Source organism: Pecten maximus, chromosome 2, assembly GCF_902652985.1.
Source record: "Pecten maximus chromosome 2, xPecMax1.1, whole genome shotgun sequence".
Classification (NCBI taxonomy): Eukaryota; Metazoa; Mollusca; class Bivalvia; order Pectinida; family Pectinidae; genus Pecten; species Pecten maximus.
This window is the reverse complement of record NC_047016.1, coordinates 42749741-42764006: the sequence shown is the minus strand read 5'-3', so window position 1 is coordinate 42764006 and position 14266 is coordinate 42749741. Positions and strand designations below refer to the sequence as shown.

The following is a 14266-nucleotide window of genomic DNA, read 5'->3' as shown; positions in this document are numbered from 1 at the left end:
ACATTTCTAATACCCAACAACTATATATTACAAAAAGTAATTATTCTTTTATTCGAAGTCACTTCCGAACTGACATTGATTTTATTTTCATATAAATAAACAATATTTAATGAAAATTTGTTTCGTTTTATTTTCAAAATTATGCGTTCTTATATAATATTTACCGACTCTATCATTCACCGCCAAGCAGGTGGAGTATGCTGTTGTGTTTTAAATTAAAACTGCGATTGGTATGTATTGAGTGATATATGTATTCTTCCATGTAAAATATGCTGTATTTACACGTGAATATAATGTACATAATGATTATGATGTCTTGGATTGCCACTTGGCAAAGCCAGCTATAATTTTCGCACTATAACAACAATGTGTTGTCAGCTTTCTCGGACTAAAAATAAAATATAGAACACAAAGTTCATTTGTGATTCTTTCAAACAATCAACACCAATTTTGAATAAAATGATATTAATGAATATTTAGGATTTATCTGTGTTTAGAAGAAGGATAATAACAGTAGTGGGTACGCTTTTAAATCATTTAATAAGTTAAGTAATTATTGATGATGTTCCAAGGAAACATTTATGAGATATTCCCATATTGAAAAAAAAACGTAAATGTTTTTGATTGATTAAAAGATATTTTCAAAGAATTATTCATAAAGCAAGAAAACGATTGTTGTGTGATCACTGATGAAGCTTGAACAGGTTCGGAACATTACTTGAATTTGTGACTCCCAATAACTGAATAAGTCCTCTAGTTAGATCTTGTCACATGAATTTACAAGGGAAAAATCCTCTGAACATTCAGACATATTAATGTGTTGTACAGGTAAGCCATAAAGTGCTGTTTTAAAAACGATAGGACAAGATATTTAAATGATAAACCCAGAATCCGGGTAAATCTAGGGTTGTTTTACTATCGTTATCGGGTAGCCTATTCGTACTGTAGTTTCCTGTATAGGCCTCCATCTGAATCTTATAAGCTAACTCTATCAGGGCTTCCAGTAGAACCTTGAGGGTATAAGTTTTTGACTCCCCAAAAATGAGATCTGACTCATGGGATTGAAAGGACATTATATAGAGAATACATGGTCATGATCAGTGTCTTGAAACATATACGCTGTATTTTGGCGAGTGTTAAGAAAGACAAAAGTGGTGCCACTTTTGTCTTTCTGTCCCAAGCCAAAAATACAACTTATATTTTAGACACTGACCATGTACACTCTATTTATCCTGCAACAGTTATCAAAAATAATCATTTTGAAGTGAAACAGTATCAACAATTATTGAAATATGTTTGACTTTTAAGTGTTGTTTCACTTGGATGTAGGTCAGTTGAATTGACGCACGTGCTAAGATTAAAAAATACAGCTGTCACAGTCCATATATATCTATTAATATTAGGAATGTTTCAATATTTTTTCCTGTGAAATTTTCTTGCAATAAATATATTTATTTATTTTTTCAGATTTGAAAAAGAAAGAAAAGAAGAATAGTAGCCATTATGTCTGAATCAGATTTAAATGAAGTAGGTATTTCGGGACATGCAACTGAACTGATGTACATGTATAATGCCCAGTGTGCGAACTTAACGATAGACCGAGTCTAGTAGATTTGCTGTCGGTCTATGGAAAATAAATACACTAAAGACCGAATGTCTATGCACAAGAATCTGGTGCACATACAATAAAATCGGGAGTGACATAACACCTACCTTACATGTATGGATAAATGAGATATTTATTTAACACAGAACACCCATTTAGTCTCACCTAGATATTTAATTCCGTCCGTATAGACCCTCACTTTACGCTAGTCAAAATCTCATACTTGACTCGACGCCATATTGCTAACTATGTAGGTCGTGGTCGGCCTAATTACCCTAAGTGCACGATGGAGCGAAAAGAAAAAAAATACAACATTTATTTTTATACATTTTACCGCTTATAGTTTATAAATAATAAAATTTTGAATTGAATATAACAGTTTATGGGAAGAATAAGCTTAGTTTTCTTAATTTTAACTATGTTAGAAGAAAAACACAATTATTGATATATGGTCTTTTCGGTCCATTGCGTTCCGATTCGGGTAGTTAGTCGTACTAGTACTGTCACTTTCAAAATGGCGGGTCGACAGTATGGAATTATGACTAGCGTAAAGCGAGGGTCTATACGAATGGAATAAAACATCTAGGTGGGACTGAATGGGTGTTCTGGGGTAAATAAATATCTCATTTATCCATATATGTAAGGTAGGTTTATGTTACGCCCGATTTCATTGTATATGCACCAGATTCTTAGCGACACCAAACGGTGTCGGATAATTCCACGTTTTCATATAAATTCTAGTTGTGTTCGGATCGATTCTGTCAACATGTAATTTTGGTAAAAAATCTAGGTCTATGAAGTTTTTAGCAGGTCTATGACATTTTGAAATCCCATAGACCGATTGTCTATGAAGATAAAAATCTTAAGTTCATTGACTGAATGCCATATAATATGTTGGATATTTATATATAGATATAAGATAATCAGTATCTTAGGGGGCACAATATATTGATATACATGCAACAGTGCAAGTCACCTCTTGCTACCTGTGTAGATTGTTGTCGTAAGCTTTGTCTTGGGACATACACGTCTTATGGGTAGGTACACAACTACCCTTAAATTACCTGGTAAAACACAAAGTGACCTTAAGCTTATATTATGATTATGTCATCAACATTGTAATTTTTGAAAAGGAGTCTTTTCTGATGGAAATACAGATGTATAACATATAGCTAGCTGTCTAAACCAAATGTAACCAGAACCATATCTGGCCTGTTTACACAGGTGTCCGGTTGAGGATCGCAATCAGTGATTTTCAACGTCTACAAAATAGGAATTGGCTAAAATTCAAGACAAAGAAAAAGTACATTTCAAATTCATGGATTTAATAAATTGTTTACAACTGTTACAGTGGATAAAAAATGGTCTGTTTCATGATCTGGATGTTTGATTTACGTGATTCAGAAAAGAAATTATTCTACATTTTGCAAAAAAAATCTCATTGTTTTCTGTTAGAAGCAGGTTTTTAATGTTACATTTTGTATAATGATTTTTCATATATTTTTTTTTTCAAGTTACAGATTGCACATAACAATAATGTTTATTCACTGCAAACAGTTAATTAAAGATGCAACAAAACATCTCAGTAGGTCATGCATGTCAGTGCTATAACTTTCAGTATATGCAGTTATAATGTCATTATCATTGTTTTATGATAGATAATTGCAATGACCAAATAATTTTCTAGTCACCCAAGTAAGTCTCATCAGTTTGTAATAATGCATTGATATTGCACAATATGTATGTGATCGTGAGTCGTCCTCGGTATCAACATTTGGGCAATCTGTACTTGTATCAACTGGAGCCTTGAAATTAAATTTCACAATATTGATCATAATAAATATGAAATAAATAATGATCAATTAATATACGCATGTAGGAGAAAATATGTACATTTAAATGTTCTGCATAAGGTAGGCTGTCGTTGTTACATGTCCGTTTTGCATTGATGGAAATAGGTGATATATATAGAGTAGCTACATATGGTAGGCTTACACTTGGACCTTGTTAAAAACTTTTAAAATTTTGGGGATGTCGAATCGCAATTGAACCGAGTCTGATAATTTGAACTGAAGTATATAATATAATTTTGTATGAATAAAACAGGTTCAACTGTCTTTATTTAATTTTTATTCAAACTGACTAAAAGTTTATAATAAAACTGCAATTGTTAAACTCTTTTAATTTTGACGTATAATTACATGTGAATTTATTGATAATTATAAGATATTGATGATATATATGATTGTGTATGTACCCTTTTCAAAAAAAAATCTAATATCTACTACGGCATTTGTTTCAGTTTTTGGATGAAATTCAAGGATACATTGAAAACACACCAAATTTGTCCATTCTGATAAAGAAGCGATATGACGAATGTTCAAAGTCATACATTCATTCAAGTAAATTTGAGGATTTTTTACACATAACACGAGCCAAGATTGATAGTGACAATAGCAGAGTATTTGTCCATCTCAGGGATTTTTTAAATGAGTTAAAATCAAATAAGGCAGAAAAAAAAGCTAGCAAGAAGCGCAAACGCAGAGAAAGTGGCAGTAATAATTCATCCGGGGCACCAAGTCCGAAATCAATACGAGATAACTCCACTGACCAAGATACAGACGGCAGTGTGGTAGAAAACGATGAAGCTTTCAGGGAAGTTCTACATAATCAACAGCCTAACAGTGTGAGTAAGCCTAGTCTCAATCACCAGACACCAAAACGCGAAGCAGCCGAAATCAAGATTGTAGAGAGTAACACAGACTCGTCAAGATCAATAGAGAATAGAGATTGTGAATCGTTAAGTCAGAAAGGCAGCAATGAGGTGTCGGACACGGAGGAAGTTAAAAATCATGAGTCCAACATGGAGACGGATATAAATCAGGAGTCCAATGTGGAGACGGATATAAATCAGGAGTCCATTGTGGAGACAGATAGAAATCAGGAGTCCAATGTGGAGACAGATAGAAATCAGGAGTCCAATGTGGAGACAGATAGAAATCAGGAGTCCAATGTGGAGACAGATAGAAATCAGGAGTCCAATGTGGAGACAGATAGAAATCAGGAATCTCTTGGTATAACCAGTGTGAAAGAAGAGGCATCGGCCATTTCAGATGGTGATGGAGGTCTATGCATGACAGTGAAAGATGAATGTGTTGATATAGATCCTCAAAGTAAAATTGAAAATGTAGACAAATCTAAAGAAAATTCAGATGTAAGTGGTGGCTTTGTTAGTGACTCTAACATTGATTGCATCACAATTGATGATGATGATGATGATGATGATGATGATGACAATCAGAACGATGATGATAAACTGGTAATAAAAGAACCCACTAAAGAAATGAAAACTGAAGATATTCGTGAATTACATAAAGAAAAAGATGCGATTGATAGCCCCAAAACAGTGAAATGTGAACATTCCAATGATGAAAATGATCAGGGAGGAAAAACATCATGTACATTAAAAGAGAAAGAAAAAGATAATTCAGTTGAAGTGGAAAGTAAGGCAGAAATTTGTGATGCTGAAGTTGAAAGTAAAGCAGAAATTTGTGAAGCTGAAGTTGAAAGTAAAGCAGAAATTTGTGATGCTGAAGTTGAAAGTAAAGCAGAAATTTGTGATGCTGAAGTTGAAAGTAAAGCAGAAATTTGTGATGCTGAAGTTGAAAGTAAGACTGAAATTCTAGATGCCGTTGTTGAAAGTAAGGCAGAATTTTGTGATGATGCAGTTGAAAGTAAAGCAGAAATTCCTGATGCTGTAGTTGAAAGTAAGGCAGAAATTTGTGATGAAGATGAAAAGAAAAGTGTCAATAAGACTTCTGAAACTGTACGTGAAGATTTGGCAAAAGGTAAAAACTATGTTGAAACAAAACAAATTGAAAACCAACAAACATATAGTTCAAGCAAGTTTGCAGAAGTTGGACAAGAAGACAACAAAAATGAGACTGCTCACACTGTAACTGATGAAGGAACTTCGTCAAAGTCGACACTACCACTGGCAAACAAGTCCTCAGAACCCAACAAAAAGGGTTCCCAACGTCAGATACGTCGCCTGGAAAACCTACTGGAGGTTAGTGCTTCCTCAGAAATGTTAAAACTCTTCAATGTATAATTATTGTGCAAAAACCTAATCTGTGAATTTGAATTGAAAATAGTAGTTGAAATTTGAGTTCCAAAAGTCATTAATTAAGTAAAAAAAAATTGTGCTAAACCACCTGGCTAAACAGAAAACAATTTTATGTGAACAGTAAATCAACACATGTCAGAAATTGTTGTGATCACATTTAAAAATAGAATAAGCTTGACCCTGCAATATGTATTTAACAGGACATTCGTAATAAGATAGAAGAACTGAAAAATGCAGATCTGTCGCTGGATGCCCTGGGAGATGAGGACTCTGTGTACATTCAGGAGGACCGCTACCAGCACAAATTTGTCAAGGTGTGGAGGAAGTTGTGCGAGCTGAAAGGTGCCGAGTCCACCACAGGTCGTCCTATTGAGAGGAGATTCTTCTACAAGGGTACGTTTCAGGTGCAAGTCAAAAGTAACAAGTCATGTCCTATAAAAAGAGGGATGCCTATTAGGGGCCATTCTGTGGCATATTGTTTTGTAGGAGGGTCATGATCAACTGCATGTGGTACAGGAGTGTCAGTATTTTAAATTGACAGATTTTTTTTTTTTCACTTTTATCCACTGTAGATAAAAAAATTATAATACTGTGGAAACAATGTTAACATTAATTACTATACATTGTAGGGACAAGGTATCCAGAAGTGAACAGGAAGCTGGAGAAATTTGTGAACAAGCACAAGATATTCCCAGATTTCCATGATGTCCAAAAGGTTATTAGAGACACCAGCAAACAGAAGAAGCTAGGTTTGAGGTGAGTAACTAAAAGCTAATCATCATTGCAGTCTAATAACTAGCTATATATGTAATGACTTATTTTGTTGCCTGTGAAGTAATGGTAAACACTTTGGGATCACTTGAATGATGGATTACATTTAAGTTTAATCTTCATGTCAAATTCTATTTATTGCATAATTAGATTTATATGTTATGCATAAATCACATTTAATATCAGAGGCTCGAGAAAAATTGAACATTGAAAGAGCTAAATTAAAATTATGGAAAATGAGAAATTTTTATTAGAATTAAACATGTACTTAATATGTTTGTTAGTGGGCCAGCTGTAGACAGATTGGCGAGGGAGGCTTTCCAGGACATTGGCGACCTACTACAGAAAAGGCGAATCAGTGACCTTAGAAAGACATCTTTGGGACACCTCCAGGATGAACAGGGGTAAATTATACCAATGTGACACTGTTAAACATTCATTCTCCATTCCAGCAATGCAAAACAACGATATGTAATTCAACAAATGCTCAGTCCTTTACTGAGTATATTTGTGGACAAAGACAAAATGGTGACAAGCTTGTTTAGCACAATAACAAGATGTTAAGCTGATATGAATCAAAAACACTAAGAAAAATATGCCAGAAAGAGAATTCCTTTCTAAATGGAAGGAGAATTTTCCATGGTAGGACTTTGACACTTTGTGGTCATGAAATACAATAGAAATATAATGAAACACAAAAAAAGTCATTTGTTATTAATTGTTTGGTATTGAATATAACTCATTATGATAGGGCAAGTGCATCTCTTGTCAAGGCAAGTAAACTTTTAAGATATTTTACCCACTGGGCATGCAAGTAAACACAAAAGTTGATGTTGAACTATGTATATGTGTGAGAACTATATCACTTTTCCTTGATATCAGGTTGAGGGAAGACCCTGCTTCAAAAGACCCAGACTTAAAGAAGAAGCTGGATGAAAACAGAAAAGTTGGAAAAGGCAAACTTGATGAGGTAGGTAACATAAAAGTGACTAATAATGCTGTTTACTGTTGACACAAACAAACTGCTTTCCTATGTCAAGACCAAGTATTCTGATTTACAATGCTAAATAACAGTTTTATGATTGTCTCACTTAGACGTCAAAAATGATACGTTCTGTATTTGGTAAAGGGAGAATGTAATATGAGTTATATGTTAATTGTATGTAGGGAAATATAAGCTTATTCATTCATTTCACAGGTCTTGGAGAAGTTTTGTAAATGGCAGGAGGAAACTCCCGAGGATGAGAATGTGGACAAAAAGTCTGAGGAAGATGAAGAAGACAAAGAAGAAATGGAAATGTTCGTAAAGGATGATGTTCCAGAAATGATAGCAAGTATGATTTTTACCCCTTGGCCATATGCCTATGGGGTATTGTCATTGTCAGCTCACCTGCCATGGCACATCCCACATCCTCCTCCATCCAGCCTCCCTCAACATTCCTTGCTAATGTTGAACCACTTTTTATCTTATTTGGTCTGAAGCAATCTTGGGTGAATGAAAACCAATTTTGTATAAATAGTGGGCCTGACCCCACAGGGGCTTGAGGGGCTGTCCCAACAGGGGAAATATGCATTAAATTGGTCAAAATATTTTCTATGTCACTGGAGCCATATAGTTAAGAATTCATTTGCGAAACTTTTCCACAAGTCTTACCCCTCAGGATTCAAGGAAGATTTGAGCTTAGTTACCAAGATGGAAAATCAGACTTTAGTAATTTATAGATAAATGTGACAGCTTTGAAACTGATTGGATAGTGCAAATGAATGATCATAATGCTGGAAAATAATTGATTTAAGCGAGAATCATGAAGTTTCTGAATTGTGACTGCATGTAAACATTGCTGTACTCAATTGTGGTTGTCGTAACTGCCTATAAAAGTAATTTGAAAAAAAAATGTAAGGTCATTTTAAAAATATCATGATTTTTAATCTTCTGAAACATTGAAATCACAAAAAAATTGAAATAACAATAATTACATGCAGTACGTTTTTATGATTTTTGCAAAAATGAATCCTTGAAATAATAAACTGATATATGGTATTGGCTGATAGGCTCCTGGAATCGACCCCACAAAGTTTGCTTAAAGAAATTACCTTGACCCATATTCAAGGTCACAAATGTCAGATTTGTTAAAACATATATAGGGCTTCTTCTGATAAACTAAAAAGGCCTATAATCAAGTTCTTTTGATTAACAGAAAGGCAGAAAATCATCAAGAAGTGAATACGAGGTGAGCGACGAAACAGGCCCAGTGGGCCTCTTGTTATTTAGTATATGGTACGGTTCTGTCTTTGTCCAATATGAATGGATAAATCATTACTCCCATGTATTTTACTGACGGTCATGGCCTGGATAGGGGACAGTGACAGACCACTAAATAATATACAATTGTCATTACAGTGAACTGCTTTGTGAAATCAATAGATTATTTCTTTCTTGCCAATCTCCCTTATACACATACACTTCCTGAACATTCCAAATACACCTTTATACTGATAAATATCAGGGCTTTTTCTCACTGGTTTGGGAAGGGGCCTTTTTGTCTCATTTTGAGAAGAAAATTGGTGATTTGGGAAAGACTTTTTCAGGAAAAAAATCCAAAATTTGGGAATTTGGCTTAAATATGAAATCATTTTAATTGGGAATGGGGCCCATTAACGGCCCCAAGAAGCCATCAGAAAAGGCCCTGAATATAGTACAATAATCTCAAAGTTTTGATAATAAAATATATTTGTTGCATATAAATCTATACACTTGTATACTAGTGCAAAAGATTTCCACTGCACATTAGGTAGAATCACACCTTTAGTATGCTGGGACAATATACTTCAAACTATGTATGATTATTTGTGCTGCATACTTGTTATTTGATTATTTTACTGGGACCCTTTCTTCTACAGTACAAATACACAATTTTTTTGAAGGCCACAACAATGGGGACCACTTCATTACCTATTTATGTTGTAAATAAGACACAAAGTCACTTTCAATGAATAAATATACCACATTTATTTTTCCAGTTCTCAATGACAGTGATGAAGAGACCTCATCATCACCAGTCAAGGCAACAACAGATGGCAGCTCCTCATCAGTATCCTTCCTGTCTGATAATGTCTCACCTAGACAGTTATCTTCTCCAGCCTCGGTGCTGAGGTGTAAAGATATGATGGCAGTGTCTCCACGTTCATCACCCTGTTCTTCACAAGTATCTAGAAAGCTATCATCTAGTTCACTGAGCTCCGACAGCTCACCAAATCCTGAATCACCATATGTGGCTAATTCACCTCCAGACTCGCCTGCTGACGACGGGGAAATCAGTGATCATCACCTACAAAAAAAATCAGGGACTCTTCTTAGTATAGAAGATTACATGGACCATATGCCTGTGTTACCTAAGGTACCAATCTCTTCTGATCTGACGAATGACAAGTCTCCGTCTGATGACTATTCACTCAAAATATCCAACATACGATCAATAAGTGGAGGTAATAGTTCTGGGGAGGAGGGAGAGGTGACTTCTGTCAATTCTCATAAGAAAGGTGTTAAACGCCATCTCAAAATGCCAATTGAAAATAGCACCAGTGGATTTACTAAGCACAGAAATCGTGAGCGATCACCTCTCTCAGACAGTAACATCAGTGACGGTTGTGGGGGCAAGCTTAATTCCTCTAAAGTTTCTAATCCGTCCTCTTCACATGTACAACGCTCCATTATGTTCAGGAACTCACGTAAAAATTTGTCTCTCAAACCATTAAATAGGGGTACGACAGTGATCGACCTGGCTAATGAGGATGAAATATTGTCCAAACCTATGCCCCAGAGAAAGAAACAACGCATGGCGTCATGTAGTCCTGAAGAAGTCATAATAGTTTTATCAGATTCCGACTGACATCATTGTCAAGAGATTTTTAGCTCACCTGCTCGATTGATAAGTGAGCTTATGCCATGATGCAGCGTCCGTCCAGCGTAAACTTTTCCCTATAAACAATAACTAATTGATCCTGTAGCATGCTAGAGTGAATCATTGACCTAATTTCAAGATCACAAGGTAAAATAAGCTAAAAGATTTTAACAGCTTCTTGTTTATTACGAACAAAATTCAGAGACCTGATATTGGACCTGTAGCATGCTGGAGTGAAGGGCAACCAGACTACCAAGCTTGTTCAAATGAATAACCTTGACCTTAGACAAGTTCATGGGGGTCGAGTTTGCTAAACTCTTTTAATGACAACTACTCAAAAATCAAGGGACCTAAAAACTTGAATTGGGCCTGTAAAAGGTTTTAAAATCATCTAGCGATTTCTCATTTACCTGAAGCCCTTGGGTCAGGATAATGGGCAAGTAGCATTCTCAGATGGAAGGCTGCCAAGTTTAGATTAAATGATTGACATTGACCTAATTACAAGGTAGCAGAGATCAAATGTTAAAAACTTTGAATGAATTTCTCTCAATAACCATGAGGCTGAGGGTCATATTGGGTCAGTAGCATGCTAGGATAAAGGGTCAAGGTCTCAGGGTCAAATGTACTGAAATACTTAGTTCTGAATGCCAAAATTCCAGGGTGTGATATTAGATAAGTAACATTTACTGAGGAGTTCATTCACATGAATTTAACCTTCCCGTCTTCACTTCATAAGATGCAGAACACTTAAGTGATACAGGCTCATTGGGCCTCTTGTTGATCATAAGCTTTAGACTCACTCAATTTAAAGTATGTGTTATCTTACTGAATATGTGATTATTTTAACATGATGTATGAACTTAAATATATTTTTATATGAAACTTTGACAGAGTTATACCAGTTATTATCAATCATAATTTTAAAATCATGTGTTTGGCATGATAAATCAATTTTTGAATTAAAATGATTGTACATATGTCTGGAAAATGTGTATATAAAGTATTGTAGTAAAACATTGTACAGCTAAATTATTGATTAATGAGAGCTGGTTAAATGGCCACTGTCAGTGAATGAGTGATGTTTGTTGAGATTGTCGTTATTGTAATAAATGTTTTTCAGTTGTAACTGCCATAAGAAGACTAGTAATTGCCATGACAATCGGTGATGATATTCATGATGATTTGTACATTAGTTTTATTCTCAATACTCCAGGGATTACTTTCAGTTTGGTTCTCTTTCACCCTGATTAGAATCTGTTATGGTAAAATTAAAAGCTCTGCATCTGTTCAACTACTATTTCTGATGCATAGCTCCAAAATTGTTTAGAATAATTTCACGAAACCTGGTACATGCATTGATCTAGTTGTGCCTGATGGTATGGAGTGATTTGCATTTTGCATAATTTTCCTGTTACCATGGTACCAAGTAATCAAAAACTTAAATATATTCTTTTATTTATTGACAGAGTTATTGCCCTTCAATTTTTTTATGTCTGGAGCATAACAATACATGTTTGTAACATTTAAACACGCCACTTCCTCCTATTCTTCTCCATTATAACATCTTTTTACAGATATGTGTCATTCATATGACTAAATTCAAAACTGACAGACAGGAAAAGCCTTCAGTTAAGTTGTTTTCGGGGAGCATTCATTAGTTGATTCAGTTCCACTGATACTCCTGTTACAAAAGTTTTTAGCCTTTATTTATTTCAGAATTTGACTTTTCTCCATATATCTCCTTCAACTTTTTTCTATTGATTTCTTTAAAACTTAGTAAGTTTTTTAATCATGATATAAATTTGGTGTTTCCCTCCCAGACAATTTTTGTAAGGATATTGTAAAATTATTACATAAATATTTGTTCGGGATATTGAATTGTTCTCTTAAAAGTCATTATATAATCTAAAACATTTCAATAAGAATGCTATGTTTACTATTTTTTATAGATTTTCTCCACACTATATTTTAATTATTGTATTATGAGTAATGGTCTTTGTGGATCTTCCTCTAATTTTAGACATAGGTTCCCCATCTTTTCACAGGGCAATGAAGAAAAGAGGAAAGATTAAAAAAGTATAGGAAAGATGAGAAAAGATCAGTCTTATATATATATACCCCATAAAGATCATTCAGTGGACAGCAGCAAGAGTCCTGTGGGATATCTTGATCATGTTGAAGTTAAAATATTGTTATCACTATTTTTTGAGAAGTACTGAAAGGATGTTTTTGAAACTTTATCTTAAAGGTTTCCACAGGTTTTGATAGGTTTGTGTCCATTCATATCTTAGTTGTACATGTATCAGAAAAACAAATTAGCCAACAGGCAGCCATTGTGAATTTTTTTATCACTATTCCTTGTGAAGTACTGGAAGAAAACTTCTCAAACTTAATGATTCCTTATTGCGTGTGGTTTTGCGACAGATCTGAAAAATAAAATTGCTGATACATGGCCACGTTGGATATAAGTTGAAGTCTGGTATAGCTTTTTCTCAGGAAATTGATTGATCTTTCCCATAGGTTCCCCCAATGATTTATAGAAAGAGAGGAAAGATTAAAAGTAAAGAAAAGATCAGTCTTACATTGATTTGATACATGTCATTCAATATTGTGTCTCAAGATCCTTCTTGGATCACGTGATCCTTTTCTTTATTGTTCATAATAAGTGTAATTTTCAATGGCCTGAACCATTCTTTGGGGAATTAAAAAAAAAACGCAAATATTTTTTATTATGAAAACCTCATGCAATAGTGAAAAGAGGCCTACCCTTTATGACAAGTTATCAGGATAAAATGTTTTTTTTATAGTTGTTGACTGAGTGCGAGAAAGTATATACATGTATGATAATTTCACTGATGATAAATTGTAAATAAATCAGTCAGAACAAATTGTTGGTGTCCTGTGTCTGTGTATTCACATACAAGTTATATACCTAGTAGTTATAATTCTGGTTGTGCCTGAAGGAAAATAAGACTAGAGCTTTACACTTATTCTCATGGTGTAAAGGGTATAAGTTTATTGCACCCACAGATGCTTGAGTATTATGCAGAACAGAAGACAAACAAATGGTATTGATACCAATGTTTTACGCTAGTCTAATGTCTACTATATGCTACCTAAATAATACCGACCCCCCACCAACACCCACACCAACACCCACACCCAACCCAACCCCACAGACAATAGTGTGGAGAGAAATGAGAAGGTAGAGCGAAGTGAGCCGACCAGTAGGTCAGTGATAATACAGACTGTTTGGTTTGGTTTTGATTAACGTCCTATTAACAGACAGGGTCATTTAAGGACATGCCCGGTTTTGGAGATGGAGGAAAGCCGGAGTACCCTAAGAAAAACCACCGGCCTACAGTCGGTAGGTGGCAACTGCCCCAACTAGGTTTCGAACTCGCAACCAAGACGTGGAGGGCGTGAAGTGTCGGGACACCTTAACCACTCTGCCACCGCGGCACCAAAAATACAGACTGAAGAATGCTATCGATATTAGAACTTAAATAGAAGTCACATACTATATTAAGTAATAGAATAAGCCAATGAAAACCCTCGTTACAACAGAAAGTAAGTTTAAGATTCTGGATGTTCAGGTGACGGCCGAAATCATTGGTAGTTAACAATGCTGGACACAATGTAACTTTGACATTTACAACAAATAGACAACAAAACAGTTACATGACAATAATACACTTGCACTTCGACATTCATACATGCCTGGTCGTTCATACATAAGCATTGTTCCGTCTTCAAGCTTATTGCATAGTGCTGTGTAAGTCGTCAATCTGTCAACTTTTCCTAAGCTGCTAGTCAGGAACCACTCGGGAGATTTTGACGAAATTTGGCCAGTAACAAATT

General features: G+C 34.9%; 1 protein-coding gene across 4 annotated transcripts; it reads left to right on the top strand.

The window, feature by feature from the left end:
• Positions 1 to 169: 169 nt before the first annotated feature.
• LOC117322152 (FK506-binding protein 5-like) lies at positions 170 to 13293 on the top strand. Of its 4 annotated transcripts, none has more exons than XM_033876919.1 (10): positions 170 to 230; positions 1468 to 1527; positions 3909 to 5675; positions 5933 to 6125; positions 6362 to 6488; positions 6788 to 6907; positions 7386 to 7473; positions 7702 to 7833; positions 8702 to 8734; positions 9525 to 9835. In XM_033876919.1, exons 2-10 carry the CDS (start codon positions 1504 to 1506, stop codon positions 9654 to 9656), a joined length of 2616 nt encoding a protein of 871 aa, XP_033732810.1. In that variant the 5' UTR covers positions 170 to 230; positions 1468 to 1503; the 3' UTR covers positions 9657 to 9835. The 4 variants fall into 4 exon arrangements, with proteins under 4 accessions (XP_033732810.1, XP_033732812.1, XP_033732809.1 ...); XM_033876921.1 differs by having other exon boundaries at positions 7702 to 7837; positions 9525 to 9636; XM_033876918.1 differs by lacking the exon at positions 8702 to 8734 and having other exon boundaries at positions 7702 to 7837; positions 9525 to 13293.
• The last annotated feature ends 973 nt before the right edge of the window (positions 13294 to 14266 follow it).

Excerpts from the sequence above, each read along its gene's own strand:
- LOC117322152 (XM_033876918.1), top strand. The coding sequence starts at position 1,504 with ATGTCTGAATCAGATTTAAATGAA. Across the intron at positions 6,126-6,361 it reads GAGGAGATTCTTCTACAAGG|GGACAAGGTATCCAGAAGTG; the intron begins GTACGTTTCAGG and ends TATACATTGTAG. Across the intron at positions 7,838-9,524 it reads TGTTCCAGAAATGATAGCAA|TTCTCAATGACAGTGATGAA; the intron begins GTATGATTTTTA and ends TTATTTTTCCAG.